This window comes from Solanum tuberosum, unplaced genomic scaffold (genome assembly GCF_000226075.1).
Source record: "Solanum tuberosum cultivar DM 1-3 516 R44 unplaced genomic scaffold, SolTub_3.0 scf00313, whole genome shotgun sequence".
In the NCBI taxonomy this organism is placed as follows: domain Eukaryota; kingdom Viridiplantae; phylum Streptophyta; class Magnoliopsida; order Solanales; family Solanaceae; genus Solanum; species Solanum tuberosum.
In genome coordinates this window covers 260,825-279,363 of record NW_006239248.1, presented here as the reverse complement: position 1 = coordinate 279,363, position 18,539 = coordinate 260,825, and the positions used below count along the sequence as shown (strand labels likewise).

General features: G+C 33.2%; 1 protein-coding gene and 1 pseudogene across 1 annotated transcript; one reads left to right on the top strand and one right to left on the bottom strand.

Moving 5' to 3' along the window:
- Positions 1-4,183: 4,183 nt before the first annotated feature.
- On the top strand, positions 4,184-8,087 carry LOC102587979 (G-type lectin S-receptor-like serine/threonine-protein kinase At4g03230; annotated as a pseudogene).
- A 2,371-nt stretch (positions 8,088-10,458) lies between these two features.
- On the bottom strand, positions 10,459-13,723 carry LOC102600979 (receptor-like serine/threonine-protein kinase SD1-7). Its single transcript, XM_006360479.2, has 7 exons — positions 12,448-13,723; positions 12,208-12,345; positions 11,940-12,109; positions 11,614-11,824; positions 11,281-11,518; positions 11,038-11,188; positions 10,459-10,944 (listed from the first exon to the last, which is right to left on the bottom strand). Exons 1-7 carry the CDS (start codon positions 13,682-13,684, stop codon positions 10,657-10,659), a joined length of 2,433 nt encoding a protein of 810 aa, XP_006360541.1. The 5' UTR covers positions 13,685-13,723; the 3' UTR covers positions 10,459-10,656.
- Between the last annotated feature and the right edge of the window lie 4,816 nt (positions 13,724-18,539).

Genomic DNA, 18,539 nt, shown 5'->3' with positions numbered 1-18,539 from the left:
ATTTTGAAAATCTAAGGTAAATAAACGAAAAGGAATGAACTTATTTGCAATCCCAAAGTGGTTTCTAACTCAAATAAAAGAGGAAAAATATTTAATTGTCTTCTAATACAAAACAAATACCTAAACAAGTTGCTAATTTTTTATAATTAATTTTTCTAATATTTCTTTTTTTTCAACGGATATTAGCTTAGTTGAAATTCAGACAATTGTTTTGTTATGGTTGTTTCAGACTATGTTTTGTTTGCTATGCTTATTTTTGTGTAGGGTCAGGGCCGTCTCAACCATAAGGCCACTAAAACAATCGCTTGAGGCCCCAATTTTTTTGGGGCCCCCATTTTCTCCCAAAGATATATATATATATATATTGTTAAAAAAAAAATCATGTATTGATAAATCTGAAAATAATTTTTTGTATAGAAAATATAATTAAGAAACTGAATATTGTTTATGATTGTAGTATCTTTTCTAGATTCTTATGTGGCTAGTTAATTGTAGTATCTTTTCTAGTTTCTCATGTAGCTATCTATTTTGTTATCTAGTTCATTTATATTTTGACGATTATCATGAATCAAAAGTATTGTGTTCTTATACTTACTTTTCTTTATTCTCCTCTCACTATTTTTTTATTCTTTCATTATTGAATATTCTTAAGTCTCTCAAATGTTCATTCATTCTACATTATGTAATATCTATTGTTATGTGTTTATAAAAAGATCAAATTTGTTTTTGGTGTCTTATTCAAATTTCAAGCACTAAAACTAATCAACACTATTTTAATATTATTTATTAACTTATAAATTCATCGCTACACTATTTTAATATCATCTTATTTTTAAAAATTTGAGTCATGTTTTATTATTCCAACTTTATATTATATAATTGTCATTGAAAATTTACATTATTTGCATTCTTACTTCATAATGTCTACACATATCCTGCCTCTCCAAACCTTATTTGTAGAATTACACTGAGTATGTTATAATTATTCAATTTATATTTGTCAACTAAAAAAAAATAGGGCCTCTTTATAATGTTTGGCTTTAGGCCCCCAAACTTGTTGAGACGACCCTGTGTAGGACATTGTTGCCCTCTGAACTATCTACTTAACTAGCTGTTGCTTTTGTATAAATTTGTATCTCTTCATCAGGAAGATTCGGTATCGACTAGTCTATTAAAGCAAATGCTTTCAAAGGAGAAAAATATGCAATGAGTCTGAATCATCTCACATTCTCTACTCTACTTTTATCAAACATTGTATTACTAAGAGTTCAACTGTGTAAACAAAAGAGAGAGAGGAGAAAGATATTGTTGGCAAGGAATTTTAACAAAAAGAAAAAGAAAGAAAAAGTCAAGTGTAAACATAAAAATTATACTTGATCTTATACTCACAATATCAAAATTACAAAGACTAGAAGAGATCACCCTTACAACTTAAGAGGACGGGAGTAAGATCCATTTCGGATCCCAACCAGTATTAACCTTCTGATAAAAGTTGATTGTTAGTACTCATGATAAATTGACTACATTAAGGAAAATCGAAAAAGGAGCAATTCATCCCCCTCTTACACTTTCATAAAGTCATTGTGTAAATTTCAAATGTGGCAAAGACTTGAGTCTATTCATGTTGGCCGTTGATGGCAACAACGTTGTTTTCCCACCTTAGTGAGTATATATATGGTTTAATTGAGGGTACAATTGCCCCTTCCGAAATCGCTTTCGACCCATTTCCCACTTATAGAACAAAGTCAATGTTGGGTCTTTTACTCTTCTTAATCCTTTTTTTTTTTCCATCCATCCGTTTTATTGGAAACAAAATAGTGAAGATTCACTATATTATCTGTGTCTCATTTTATATAGTATCATTTAACTTAGTATGATGTTTAAAAAAAAAAGACTTTCGGAATTTATAATCTAAAAAAGAAAGAATGTCACATAAGACAAAGGGGTACTAAATCTTCTCTTCATTCCATTTTATGTGATACAATTTGACTTGACAAGGTGTTTAAGAATTTTTAAAAAAAAAAAACTTGTGATCTAAAACAATCCTTAGATACTTCTGGAGTTGTAAATCAATTTATTAACGGTAAAAAAAGAATTTTAAAGTTAATTTTTTTCTAATTATAATACGATAACATTCTTTTTGAAAGAGACAAAAAATAAAATGATGTCACATAAAATGAGACGAGGAAATATATAGCACTTGTTTCTCACAAATTTTCTCCTATACAACTCTCTAACCCATTAGATGCTACCAAGCGAAAAGAGAGGAGCTTCATATAAATAGAAATTAAAGAATATACATTGATGAGTGACATGAATCCTTTCTACAAAATAAATAAACAAATAAAAAAATGGAATGAATCTCACATGGATGAAGGACGAGAATCCTGGATTTCTTATAAACTTTTTTTTATAAGCTAAATTTTGAGATTGAGTTAGATCGGAAATATTCGACACATGACCAAAACCAACCCATAGTAGAGTAATGGCAGCATTATTTCAAACAATCATACCAAACACGCGTGATTGTTGACTTTTAGACCGTTAGACAAGTCTCATCTGAACCTCATTAAACGAAAAAATTTAAGTAGGCATTTGGATAGGTAATTTCATATCACTATTTGAATATGTGGTCTTATGTTGATTTTATCTCATAATTTTATATTATGAGATAAAATTTCAAATGCTCGAAAAAGCATGATTTGAAATTTTTTGAATACAACAATTAACCCCCAAGTTTATATTTTATAAAAACAACCCACATTTATATCTAATAGTAACAATTTATTTCATATGTAAATAAAATTTATGATTTACATTATTACTTTTTAAATCATTTATATCTCATATAACAATTATTCTCACTAACACAAAATTTATTACTTCAAATCAATTCCTACTATACCATTTATATTCACCAATTTTATTATATATTTTTTTATCAAATTTATTTACCAACAAAATTGACCAATAAATGACTGAAAGTAACAATGTTGGTTCGTCTTCTTTGTCATATGATGAGAAATGAAAGTTCAACGTAAAAAGGTCGTCCTGTACTATGTGGGAGGATTATATTACAGACTAGTTAGGGGTGTTCGTGGTTCAGTTTGGATCGGTTATTGGTTAAAACCAAAATCAAAACCAATCTAGTCGGTTTTTTAAATTTCTAAAACAAGCCAAACCAAACGAAAAAAATAACCGCCAGTTTGGTTATTGTCGGTTTGTTTCAGTTTTTCTGATTTTTTTGGTTTGAAAGTAATTAATTTTTTGAGGACATACGTATATATCTCGATAAACACAAACACCTCGTACATGAAAAATCCATATATAGGAAAGTTATGTGAGGTAAGGTAGGTAAAGACTAAAGTGATGAATTTTGATGGACTTGGACTTAGGATTGTAATAGTTGGGCTAAAATTTAAGTGATGTGCTTGAGAAAATGACAAAATTAAATAATTTAACAAAATATTTATATTTTATTTGTGAATAATATATGAATAATTATAAAATTTATATATCTAATTTATCAGTTCAGTTTGGTTATTCTTGCGGTTGTTTTTTAGTAAACGAACCAAACCAAATAGTATCTGTTTTCAAAATTTAAAACCAAACCTAACAAAATCAAACCAAATAGCAGTTTTTTAATCGGTTTAATTCGTATTGCGGTTTGTTTTTTTAACCATAACTATGAACAATCCTAAGACTAGTACACTATAACTTATGTTCAATTTTATTTTTTATTGAATTAAAGTTTAATCAATAAACGTTGTATCTTTTAAGAATAACTTTGTTATAGTGTATTATACGATTTTATAAACTTTTGCTTATGTGGTATGATTATATAAAGATTTGAGACAATTTTAATAGTTTTACAACTTATAGGGTTTTTATGTTTATGAGAATACATACAACATAAAAAAAAGTCCAAATTGCATGTCCAAACAAAACTTTAATTTCACCTCATGATTTCATATTACTCCCTCCGCCCAACAATACTATTTTGAGATGTTCAACAATACTTGTTCACTTTATGAAATCAATGGATAATTTTACTCTTATCATATCCATCATTAATTATAGTCATTTCTCTATACATTTTTCAAAATATTATATTTATTACATTCAAAGGGTGATATAGTAAAATTACCGTTCTATTTATAATTTTTCAAGAGGTTTGCAAAGTCAATAGTGGACAACTATTGTTGGATTGAGGAAGTATGATTTCATATCACATGGCCAAACGGGATGTAAGTCTTACCATGACTAACAACATGAGCTTAATTGATGTTGTGCATCTTCTGTTAACAAATTTGGTGCAACCATGCAACTGCAACATTATTCATTTCGCCTTCTGTTTATGATCCTTACATGTTTATTTATCAGTATCCATCAGTCTCTTGGAGTTCATATGATTTCAGTAAATCACTCTGTTTCTGGAAATCAAAGTATCGTCTCTTCAGGCGAAAGCTTTGAATTAGGATTCTTTAAACCTGGTAGTTCGAAAAATTACTATCTTGGTATATGGTATAAGAATGTAATTACACAAACAATAGTATGGGTAGCAAACAGGGAGAAGCCACTTTCTGCTACTGATATGAATTCTGTTGAGTTGAAAGTTTTGGATGGTAATTTAGTGCTTATTACTGAATCCAAAAACTTGTTTTGGTCAACAAATATCAGCAACACAATTAGTTCAAATACACTAGTGGCAATTCTTTCTGATGATGGTAATTTGATGTTGAGTGATGGATCAAATTCAACTACACCACTTTGGCAAAGCTTTGATAACCCGACTGATACATGGTTACCGAATGCTAAGGTGAAGTATGACAAGCGTACAAATACAACGAAGATACTTACTTCTTGGAAGAACTCAGAGGATCCTTCTCCGGGGATTTTTTCCGTGGAGATGGATCAGAGTAATAAGCAGTTCTTGATAAAGTGGAACAGGACTGAGCTGTACTCAGCTTCTGGATCTTGGAATGGGCGTATTCTCAGCTTGATGCCTGAGATGAGTTTGAATTCTGATAGATACAGCTTTACATATGTTGATAATGAAAATGAGAGCTATTTTATGTATTCCCTTCGTAACTCTTCCAAAATTAGATTAACACTAGATGTCTCTGGGCAAATCAGGCATCTGATTTGGGCCGAAAATTTAATGGAATGGCAAATTTTTACATCTCAACCAAGACAACCGTGCGAGGTGTATGCTAGTTGTGGTGCCTTTAGCATTTGCAATAAGGAGTCCACGACCTTCTGTAATTGCTTGACTGGTTTCACACCTAAATCCAATACAGAATGGGACTTGAATGATCATTCCGGTGGCTGTGTAAGGAAGGAAAGCTTGCAGTGTGGTGATGGTAAAAAGGGCAGGTTTTTGATGAATCCCAACGTGACATTGCCCGAATATTCCATATCTGTTCCGGCTGCTAGTGCCGAGGAATGCCATTCTACTTGCTTGAGTAACTGTTCCTCATGTAATGCATATGCTTATGATAATAATGTGTGTTCAATTTGGAATGAAGTTGTGAATCTGAAGCAACTCTCACCAGGAGATGGTAGTGGAAGTGTGATTTATACCAGACTTGCTGTCTCTGACGAAGCATACGGTGAAGGTAAGTTTAAAGTTAGGAGTTGTACTTGATAGTGTTTGTCATTTCTATGTATGCAATGCTCATCTCCAAATAGTTACTGACAGCTTTCTATGGATGTTTGTTTTTTCTTGTCTAATGTTTCTTCAGTTCTTTACCTCATGGACTTCAACATTACGAGTTCTCTAAATCTTAGTGTTCACAAGAATTAAATAGGCAATTATAACTTCACATAAACAGACCTTACGTTTTAAACAAACATCAGATAGTCACTGACTAAATATAAGTTTACGCAACACCCTCTATGTTATAAACACACATAAGATAGTCACTGACCGAATGCATGGTTTTCATGTTTTCATTAGTTACAACTAGCCAATATGAGTTGAAGACCTTTAGCCAGTAAACTATTACCAGTTTGTTGAGTTCCCACATCGGCTCTTTAAGGATGGGATGGTCTCTTCACATGGTTTCGGACAGTCCTTGACTCATAAACTAGATTTTATAGTCGAGTTAGCCTCAAGGGTCCATGTCTTATCACATTATTAGAATCAGACCCATCCCGATTCTTTGTTTACCCGATATTCTGCCCCATAATATTGTTCACGCTCCAGTTGGCAGGCCTAGGCATGAGCGATGTTGAGTTCCCACATAGTCTCTTAAGGGATGAGATGTTTTTTTTATATGGTCTCGGACAATCATCATATCATGAAGCTAGCTTTTAGGGACAAAAGTTTATTTCTTGTCACAGTTTTCTTATGCTTCTTCTTTTCTGTCATCAGATGTAAAATCAGGGAAATTTTCCCTGAAGCTTAAAGTTATCATATCTGGCGTGGTAGCCGTTGCAATTCTACTTCTATGTAGCTTTAGCTACATTTATTGTAGTAGAATGATGGCGAAGAAAACAGGTTTGTGTTGCTATTACAGCCGTTGCAATTCTACTTCTTTTTTTTGCTCTATGAATCAGATAAAGAGAGATATCTCAAAAGGCTGCTCTTGTTTTCTGATCTTAGCAAGCCAACAAAGCACAGGAGGCAATCCCGTGCCACATTGGTTCAACAGAGAAAAAGAAGCACAAAACCTGATGAACGAAAATGATAAGCAAAACTTCGCCGTTCCATTCTTTTGTTTCGAAAACATATTAGCAGCCACAGATGATTTCTCAGATGTAAATAAGCTTGGGCATGGAGGTTTTGGTACTGTTTATAAGGTTAGCACTATTTATTCACTTCAATAGTTCCGCTTTATGTAGTCATTTCATAGCATCCTAGTTTACACATCGAAAATCTTTTAGGGTATATTTTCAGATGGACAGAAATTGCTGTGAAAAGGACTAATCAACCCAATCTAGACAGGGCATTGAAGAATTCAGGAACGAAGTCATACTGATCTCAAAACTTACTAACATAGAAATACTAGTCAGACTTTTAGGCTACTGTATCACACGGGTATGAACAGATTCTAACTTTACGAGTATATGTCAAACAAAAGTACTAGACACCTTCATATTCGGTTAGTATATATATCTGAATTTCTTAATCACTCTATTTACTTGATCAATGTTGCTAAATTTTCTCCATGGTCACCAAAACAAGATCCAACACTTAGCAAGTCATTGAAATGGAAAAAGCGATTAGAGATCATATTAGGAATTTCTCGAGGGCTTCTCTATCTTCATGAAGACTCAAGGCTCAGAATCATTCATAGAGATCTGAAAACAAGTAACATTCTTTTGGATCAAGAAATGAACCCAAAAATCTCAGACTTTGGCTTGGCAAGGATAGTTGAAGAACAAACAACAGAAGCAAATACCAATAAAGTGGTTGGAACTTAGTAAGTAATACAAACATGTTAATGTTATGAACTTTGCTTAATTGCATCGCACATCTGACTCGTGATTATTCCATCATTATTTGGTTGATTTAGCGGATATATGTCTCCTGAATATGCATTGGAAGGAGTATTCTCGATTAAGTCAGACGTATTCAGCTTAGGAGTAGTTATACTGGAGATAGTAACTGGAAGGAGAAACACAGGATTTTATCAATCTAAAGAAGCATCTAATCTTTTGGTCCATGTGAGTGCCTAGAGTACATGTTAATTTTTTCCAATATATATGTACGTTGAACTTCATATTCATTATTCTAAATCATGATATCACAGGCATGGAATTACTGGAAAGAAAAAAGAGCACTACATTTGCTGGATCATTCATTGCTCGAATCATGCAACCCGAAAGAAGCAATGACGTGCATAAACGTTGGGCTCTTATGTGTGCAAGAAGATCCAGGTGATCGTCCTACAATGTCAAATGTTGTGATGATGCTTCATAGTGAAAGTACGTCTCTTCCAAAGCCTAATCAACCGGCTTTTGTGTCAAGGAGAAATGTTTCTAATTCATCTTCAGTTTCATCTGGTAAACCACCTAGCTTCACCAAAATTGAGTTGACAATCACAGTGGAAGAAGGCCGATAATGTGATGAATTCATTAGTTTTTACGCCAATTTTCTCCGCATGAAATTATTTTTTCACCTTAAGAGAAGATAAAATACATCAAATCAACTTGATAGCAAAACTTTTTATCAGTTTAACTACATTGGTGTTTATTTACCCCTTACTAACTTTTTAAATGAATTAAATACCAACCTAATGGATGACTGGCAGGGAGAGTGAACTCACTCTCATAAAAACATGTGAAGAAGAACAAAAACTGAAATTACAATATTATACCCATGACATTTTTTTATTGGACAGTTTTCTTTAAAGAATTTGAAGTTCTAAGGTTAAAGAAGAAAAAAAAGAAGGAAAATACCTTTTTATGGAGGAATGATTTTTATTTTTATTTTTGATTTTGAAAAACTAACGTAAATAAAGGGAAAGGAATACATTTGTCACAAAAGGAATGAACTTGCTTGCAATTCCAAAGTTTCTAACTCAAATAAAAGAGGAAAACACATTTCAAGAAGAAAACAAATTGTCTTCCATTCCAAAACAAATACCTAAACAAGTTGCTAATTTTTTATAATTAATTTTTCTAATATTTTTTTTCATGGATAATATATATAGTCAATTCATTTAGGAGTATTTTTTATTGAGACGTCATTGATCTTAAGTGATCTTAAGTAAATTATATTAGTTTGAAAGACTTCTTTAATTTAAAGTAATTGTTACAAAAACGGCAAAAATTATTCTCGACAGATATTTGAAAAAGAATGATGTATTTTTTTATTTGATTGAGTATATTGATTAGAAGAAATCCTTTTTACTTTTACAATTTTTCTTAGACATTAATAACTTACCTCCTAACCAACTATCAAACATAATATTATTTATGCAAATTTTAATACTTGCATAACTCACTACCAAACGACCCCTCAATGGTTACCACTTTCACCTATAGTTACATCAATAAACTATATGATTAATGATTGATGACAAACTAAGAACAAGTGGTTGGAAAGATTTAGGGATAAGGGTTTGAAAAATACCCCAACTTTGGTCGGATTTGCTATTGCGATACTAAATTTTCAATGAGGATCTATTACCTCCCTAGACTATTTAATACCGTATTTTAAACATATATATTTGCCCACGTGTTAAATAGTCTAGGGAGGTAATAAGTCCTTATGAAAGTTTAGTATCGCAATAACAAATTTGACCAAAAATGGGGTATTTTTCAGACCCTTTATCCCAAAGATTTATTTGTCACTACTAATAAGAAGTAATAATGATTATTTGAATAGTATATTTATATTCAATAGGAATAATTTTTGGGACCTTGAAATTTGAATTATTAAAGGCCTAGTTTAGTGCGCCACTAGTGATTTTGTTAGCTTGTAAATTTGTAACCATTGAGTTCACATATAGTGCGCCAACAGCAAATTTGTTACAATATTCTAACACAAGATCACATTAGTGTCTCTCTCTATAGGTATAAAATAAAATTTTAAGATATCCATCCCAAAAATATATAAAAATAAGGGAACTTACATAAATCTCACTAGTTTAAAAGCTAATTATTTAAATACATTCTAATTTCCAATAAACATGTCTTACCAGATTTTGGTGTCTCCTGATACGTTCAAATGCATATATTTCAGATATATGGAGTCAAATTTAGGTGTAAATTGTTCTAGATACATTATATTTAAGTGAATTCACATGTTCTAAGGTACATAATAGATCTTGCTCGCCTCCCTCACCTCTCTCCCGTCTCGCTCGCCACTCTCTTATGTATCTGGTATCCCATATATATGCAAATTACCCCAGATTCATACAGATACATGTATCTAGTGTGTATCTGGTGTGATATACATGTATCTGGGCACATACGAATCTCGCTCACCTTCCTCCCCAATCTCGCTTGTCTCTCTCACTAGTTTGTGTATCTGATAATAAAAATACATGTATATATAGTATATACACTACATTAAAAATGATCTTTAGCTGCAATTAATTAACGGTAATAGCTTTATTGTCGCTAAATATATATTTTTAGCGGCAATTAACACTCTTTATATGTGTCCCTAAAGTCTTTAGCGACATTGGATCTAATGGCACTTAACTAATGTAGGTAAATATATTAGCACTCTTTATTAATATGTCTATTTATTGCAGCTAAAAGTTATTTTTGTTATAATGATATGGTAGTGCAGTATGTCTAATTATATAATTGTTTCTTTCAAATTAACATTTTTGACATATCTTGGCCACTTACAAATGAGATTCCAAATCCATGGAAATAAAATGATTAACAATGCTTTTCTCTGTTTTGTGATGCAGTGAGTATTTAAATGAAAGCACTGAGACAAGTTGCAAAATATTTTAACCCTCAACCACTACAGAATTCTAAGCCAAGTGAATGTTCAAAACAACATTTTCACAAACTTGATACACTGTAGGAACAGAAAAAAAACAAAACATGAAAACATCAATTAAACAGAGAAATTTAGTCTATATTTCTTCCAGAGCTACACTTATGCAAGTTCTACAAAAAAAAATTATGACAGCTCTATGCTAACAAGAAAAATTTACCACAAGAAGTAGGAGAACTTAAATCATTTCATCGCGGTGCTGGCAAGGTAATCGTCATCTCATTTATGGATACATCACTTAACTGCTGAGATTGCCAGCTGCTACGAAAAGCAGGTTCTTTTGGTTCAGGGATAGGAGTTGTTTCGTTGCTTAACATGAAAGATACATCAGACATTGTTGGTCGATCAACAGGGATTTCTTGAACACAAAGAAGGGCAACTATAATACATCTTGTTGCTTTGTTATTGTCGCAAGTTTCTCTTATGGACGGATCAATCAACTCCAAGATTTTTCCTTCTTTCCACTTATTCCATGCCTTAAAAAAGTTCAAATGAGTTGCACCATAAATAAAAAACATGAAAACAAAGTGAAAGAAAGCAGAATTAATTAAAGTCTTGAGTGTTCTTACCCATCCTAAGAGGGACGCGGAAATTTCAGTCATTAAAAAGTCTGAGTTACGTTCACCACTCAGGATTTCTAACAGCAATACTCCGAAGCTGAAAACATCTGATTTCTCTGAAAATTGGCCATATACTACGTATTCTGGAGACATATAGCCACTATGCCATATTTGTATAAATATGTATCCATTAGATATGCACAAATGACATAAAAGCTTGGAAACCACAAATCATAAGGGGTTATTACTTACTATGTACCAACGACTCGATTTGTATTGGCCTGTGTTTGATCAGTCCCGAAAATCCTTGCCATTCCAAAGTCTGATATTTTTGGGATCATCTCTTGATCTAGAAGAATGTTGCTTGCTTTTAAGTCCCTGTGGATGACTTTTAATCTCGAGTACTTATGCAGGTAAAGCATTCCTTGAGCAATTCCTTCTATTATCCCCAAACGTGTAACCCAATCGAGTGTAACCTTCAACGAAGGGTCTAAAAAGACATTTGAACATCTCATTAACCAAAGGGAATTGAGAGGAGTAAAAATTTAAGTTATGTGAAGTCTTAAAACGGAGTAGAAGACGAACCAAACAGAAATTTGTCCAAGCTGCAATTGGACATATACTCATAGATTAGTATTTTCTCCTCCCCTTCAACACAGCATCCTAAGAGGCTGACAAGATTCTTATGCTGCAGTTTCGCGATTAGCTTCAGTTCATTCATAAACTCCTCCAGTCCTTGTGATGACCTCTTGCTTAGCCTTTTGATGGCTACGTCTCCGAATTCAGTTAAAAATCCCTGAAACAGAATATGTAAATCCACATCCACCATAGTCATGAAACGAAAATGAGACGTTGACGTCTCTCTCAAAGTAGCAGCAGTAAAATATCAACAATGAATTTAGTTTTAGCACCTTAAACACAGGACCAAATCCACCTTCTCCAAGTTTGTGTTCTCCATGAAAGTTGTTAGTAGCCTCTCTTATTTTCTGAAGGTTGTACTGCAGCAACTTCATATCGCTTTTTTCAACCGAATATAAACCAGACACGGACCTAATGAAAGCTTTAGTTCCATTCTTCCAGCCTAATTTCAAACAGCAATCAGTAAAGCAAATCAGTGTAACCCATACGAAATTCGAATTCAGTATTTGTATTTACAATTAAGACGTACACTAAACATACCTTGTCTTCTCAAGTGCTTTCTTTCGAAGATAAAGAAAAAAATACTTATAAGAACCAAGATGATAGATATTGCAGAAACAATACTCGCAACGAAAACTTTGTGTCTATGAGCCAAATTCCTAGATCCACCATGAGTAACTGCATCCAGAAGACAAAAAGCAAATAAATTTAGTTTTCTTGACCAAAGACGTGTAGAGAATCGTTTGTTAGTAGAATTAGTAAGGATAGAAGTGAAAATACCTGGCTCGGAGCCACGAACTCGAACATTGAGAACTCTGCCACCAGAAAAGTTGTGGGAAAGGTCCAGTAAATCTCCAAACCAAATTAAACAAGTGCTATTCGAATAAGCATAAGCTGAACAAGAACAGTTCCTAATGCACCGCGTTTCACAGTCCTTAATGCTCATATGTCCTAAGGAGATAGAATGATCCGGAAACTTCATACCCTCTTCATGTTTCAAGAATATGTCTCCGCCATCACAACTCAATGCTACTTTTCTAACACAACCATCATTCCATTTCCCGTTCTCCCAATCTGTCGAAAATCTTGGTTCAAATCCAGTTAAGCATCTGCATAATCCACTTGATCCAACATCACAGCTGCCAAATGGACCACACTCCGCGTAACGTTCACAAAGAGATTCTGGTGCCTGAAGTTTAACTATCCACTTATTAGCATTTTGACGCCATACCAGCAACTGAATGTAACCATTAGGATGCAAAACAATCCTTAATGTTACCAACCCTTTGGTATAACCATACGTAACAAAAACTCCATCATTTCCCGAAACAACAGAAATATACCAAGCAATTCCTCCGATATTCCCTCCACTGTATTCAGTACTATCATCAAACCTAAAATAAATACTGTTCTGCTTCAATATATAAAAGCGCGTCCGCCCTTCAGGATTTATCCCAAACGAGAAATTTCCAGGCCGAGGATCTTCATTACTTGTCCACGAATTGATCAGAGTCCGTTGTCCTGTTTTTCTATTATAACCAAGTTTCATATCAGGCATAAACGTATCGGTAGGATGATCAAAGCTCTGCCACAATATATCAGACTCACCATGTATGAGCACTAGATTTCCATTATCTAGTAGTGCTCCTACAGTAGAATTTGAAGTTATGGATGAAACATTTGATGACCAAATAAGTTGATCTTTTACGTCAAAAATCACTAAATTCCCATCATCACCAATAGTGAAAACAACAGTAGAATTCTGAGGAATTCGAGATTCTCTATTAGCAATCCAAATGACTGTTTGTTCGGGGATCGTGTTGTACCATATGCCAAGATAGGTAAATGTAGAATTACGCGGAGTGAAGAAGCCTAAGGCAAAACTTCCACCACCTGAAATCATTTTCTGATTACCAGTGATTGATTTGCCCATCTTGATACTTTCTTCACTCGCCACAAGCGTAACGAAAGAACAACAAAATACAATTAAAATAGCTACAACACAATCCAACTCCATTATTTTTCCTAGTACACCTCCTTGTAATTTGCTCCTGTTTAAAATACTTTATTACAACAATTTTTTTTAAAAACAAACAGTATCCCTCCTTGAAAAAAAAATTGTGGTCCCTCTTTAGCAACACATTAGAATATATATTGATTCTACTTTATCTATCTACCCACTTTGATATAGTGTCTGGTACTAAGAAGATTAATTGAACTGGAGATATAGCTTTTTTGAACCGTTCTCACACTGTAGACAACTTTGCAAACATGGATTTTAATGTATATAGAATGGACTAAAAACGTGTTAATTTTATATACGAGTTGTTATTACAAAATCAAACAAGAATTTTCACTTTTCAAAAGTCAAAACATAGTACTAATAGAATTATAAAATTAGATTTTGAGTCTAACTCACATTCTAACCTCTTCTTCAGCAGTACATTAGTTTTGTTATATGTTCCAGAACTAAAATTTGGAAAAATAATGCTTGTAATAGCCCGATGGGCGTAGGCACATGTATGTGAGAGTGTCCAATTGGACACCCTTCGTCGGAAAAAAATACCGCATATACAAATAAAATGATATACGAAGTGATTAAATAACATATTTTGGACACCCATGACATAATATGTTGTAATAGCCTAATGGTTTAAAATGTCTTTAATGTGTATTTAGACATCTTTAATGAGTCAATGCTCGCGTGCTCAAATCTCCCTTGCAACATTTTTTTCTCCTTTTTAAAAAGAGCTTTTGTTGTTTAATTTTTAAACCCTCTTCCTGAAATTCCTGGCTCCGCCACTAATAGGCATGAAGCACAGTAGATATGTAAGTGAATAAAGTGTCCTCAAGGAGCTGGAAGAGCCTGAACTTCCTTTTTCTTTTACATACACCGAGTGAGTTGAACATGCAAATGCAAATCATCACTTAAAGTGAAAAAATGGTAAAAGTTCCAGGAGAGACTAATGATGTTTTGTGACATGTGAGTTGACTTGCATATACTCCATATAAGTTAGAGATTTAGAGATGGTTTGGATTAGCTTAAAAAATGGTCAAAACTATTTTAAGTTATTTTAGTTTTTTGTACGCATTTGGCAAGGTTAATAATAATTTTAAAAAATGACTTAAAAAAAAGTTAAAAACCAAAACTGTCTCCCATATTTTTTATTTTTTCGATTTAAAACTCATTTAAGTTTGACTTTTTATTTTTTTTACTTAAAAGCTAATATTTTTTAGGGAAAATTATATAGAATAACAAACATTTAGTTTATATTAGGTAATATAGCTACAATTTAAGAAAATTGTAATTCGCGGCTACAGTTTCTTCAATTCTTGTTATTCTCCTGATTTGTATAAATCTAGAATTTGTATAACTCAGTTTCTGATTGTATAAATCCAAAATTTTGTGTAAGCTTACCCTAACTATTAGTATACGAATTATGAAACATTCATAATAAATTAACCTGTTTGTATATTGGCAAGCCAAATATACAAACGAAGTTCTGAAAATTCCTTAAATGTATAAATACAAAATTTGTATATATACTTACTATAGTTGTATATTCGCAAACTATGAAATATAGCATCAATTGAAAAGTTGATATGGCAGTTGGCTTGCAAGGCAGATTCACTATGGATACGATGGGTGCATGGAATCTATATGAAAGGTGAGCAAGATTTTTGGACACATATACCATCTGAGGACAGTAGCTGGTATTGGAGGGAGCTTAACTCCACCAAATCAACCATGAGGGGGTGGTATACTACTGATGCCTACAAGTGATCTGTCGATTAATCATATAACGTGAGTAGAGCCGTCAATATGAGCTAGTCCTATTGGGCCGGCCTGGCCTAACCAATGACGGAGCCAAAACTTTGACAAAGGGGTGTCAAAATATAAAGAAGTAAAATCGCGTGAAGTCAAGGAGTGTCAATATGTAATATATATACATAAAAAAATATTTTTAATTCTAGCTACACAATGTAATTTTTCGACGAAGGGGTGTCGGTCGACACCCCTCAACTTCATGTGGCTCCGCCACTGGGCCTAACCCGGGATTTAATAGGCTCGGCTAAAATTTTTGGAGCCCATTTAAAAAAAAAGGCTTTTTTAGCCCGGCTTGAATAAGCCTGCTGATTTGTGGGGCTTGAGAAATATAGGTATGGTCAGCCCGTGGGCCAATAAAAATTAATTAAAAAATATAATATAATATTAAAATTTAAAATTAAAGAGATCCAATCTCAAAATCTATTTAAAGTTTTTTAGGAAATCACTAAGTATAGAAGTTGCATCCACCATGAAAATGCCCAAACACTTGTTGCTACTCGAAACTGGTTACATGGTTTTTCTCAAACTGGTAATATATTTTTGTGTACATTTAAATATTATAATTCTCAGTTTTGTTATTTTTTAATATTTAACTAATTGAAACCACATATAAATTGCATATGAAAATGAAGATGTTAAGACAACCTTCCCACAAGTTGATTCAGATATGCTTGATGAAGATGATCATGAAGTGTTAGATACGCCATAAGTTTCATGAAGTGTTAGATACGCCATAAGTTTCATGAAGTGTTAGATACGCCATAAGTTTCATGAAGTGTTAGATACGCCATAAGTTTCATGAAGTGTTAGATACGCCATAAGTTTCATGAAGTGTTAGATACGCCATAAGTTTCATGAAGTGTTAGATACGCCATAAGTTTCATGAAGTGTTAGATACGCCATAAGTTTCATGAAGTGTTAGATACGCCATAAGTTTCATGAAGTGTTAGATACGCCATAAGTTTCATGAAGTGTTAGATATGCCATAAGTTTCATGATTTTTTAAGGAGTTTATTTTTTACATTTTTATGGTTGGAATATTGTCATATTTTTTGTGTTTTATTGTGATCATTGCAAAACAGTTAGGTTAATATTTCTATTTAGATATTTATACTTTTACTTGAAAAAAAACTTAATAAATATTATAAAGATAATTTTATTTGTGAATTTGATTAACAAGTAGTAACACTAACATCATGTAATATTATCTTGTTGATATTTATGATAATATTTTTAAATTATAATTTATAATTTAATTTAATAATTATAAAAAAATATATAACTTTTAAAAAAGTGGGCTGGCCCGGCAAGCTTGTAGCCCACGTACTTGTGGGTTGGGTTGATCGTTTTCTGGCCCACACAAAAAATGGGCTAGCCTGGCCTGGCCCGTAAAATGTCAAAGCCTGCATGGGTTAGCCCGAATGGGGTGGGCTAGCCCATATTGACAGTTCTAAATGTGAGTGGTAGGTACAATCAATTGCTTGGAAGATAACTGCGATTATATGTAGCAGACTTAGTATGGAACTCACTCATGTTGCTTAAACATAGATTTATTGTATGACTAGCAAATCAAGGAAAGCTGCTAACGAAAGAGAGGATGTATAGGTTGCAAATACTAGTTGAAGATGACCAATGTGGAGCTAATAAGGTGGAAACTATCTATTCTCAGACAGTGAAAGTGAAGACAGAACTTGAGAAATAGTCGGATATTAGTGTCAATTTTCAGCTGAATCCCTCTCAAAGTGAGAGAGTCTTTCCATTATATAGAGAAAATAAAGATTACACATCCCTAAAGATCCGCCATTCCTATCCCTAAAGATTTGCTATTCTATCTATACAAATCTGCCATTGAATCCCTCTAAATCTGCCTTGCTATCCCTCCAAATCAGTTATTCTATCACAATATTTATTCATATGATTCTACAACAAATGTATATGATCATGCTGATTTATATCACTATATAATTACATTAATATATACAATCATTTAGTTGTCTATCATGCTAACATCCCCCCTCAAAATTGATGCTAGGTGGAATCAAGAAGCATCAATTTGCCTACTAGAAATTGATGGCGTTGCCGTGCCATGGATTTTGTAAACGCATAAGCTATTTTGAAGATCTACTGGACACATGTGGAAGAGTAATGACTCATTTATCTACAGCTTCTCGTATATAATGACAATCCACTTCGATGTGTTCGGTTCTCTCATGAAAAATTGGATTAGTAGCAATCTGAATAGTACTTGTATTGTCAGCGTGGAGAGGAGTAGGATGAGATTGGGGAAATCCAATCTCAGCAAGTAATCCACGAAGCCATACAACCTCGGAGCAAGCAGTAGACATGGATCGATATTCAGCCTCTGTTGAAGATTTTGACACACGATCTTGCTTTTTACTCTTCCAAGATATCAATGACTCTCCAAGAAACATGCACCAACCAGAGACTGAACGACGAGTATCAGGACATCCCGCCCAATCAGAATCACTAAAAGCATTAAGACGAATAGGAGAACCACTTGGAAAGAACAATCCACGAGTAGATGTTCCTAGAAGGTACCGAATGATGCGACGAACAGCCACCAAGTGGAGATGACGGGGAGCTTGCATAAATTGACTAACTTGTTGAACTGCAAAAGAGATATCAGGCCGAGTAATAGTAAGGTAATTTAGACTCCCAACTAATTGTCGAAATATAGTTGGATCAGGAAGAAGATCGCCTTCCTCATGACGATACTTGGCATTCAATTCCAGTGGAGTATCTACTGAGGAGGAAACTTGAAGACCAGCCAAAGAAATCAGATCCTGAGTATATTTGTGTTGGTTTAGAAATACACCTGAAGCAACATTATGAACTTCCAAACCCAAAAAATAAGTAAGAGTACCAAGATCTTTCATATGAAAAGAATCTTTAAGCTGCTGTTGGAGGCAAGTGATTAGTGAAGAATCAGTTCCTGTGATAATAATGTCATCTACATACACCAAAAGAAGAACACAACCTGTAGATGTTTTCCGAAGAAACAAAGATGAGTCATATTTGCTCT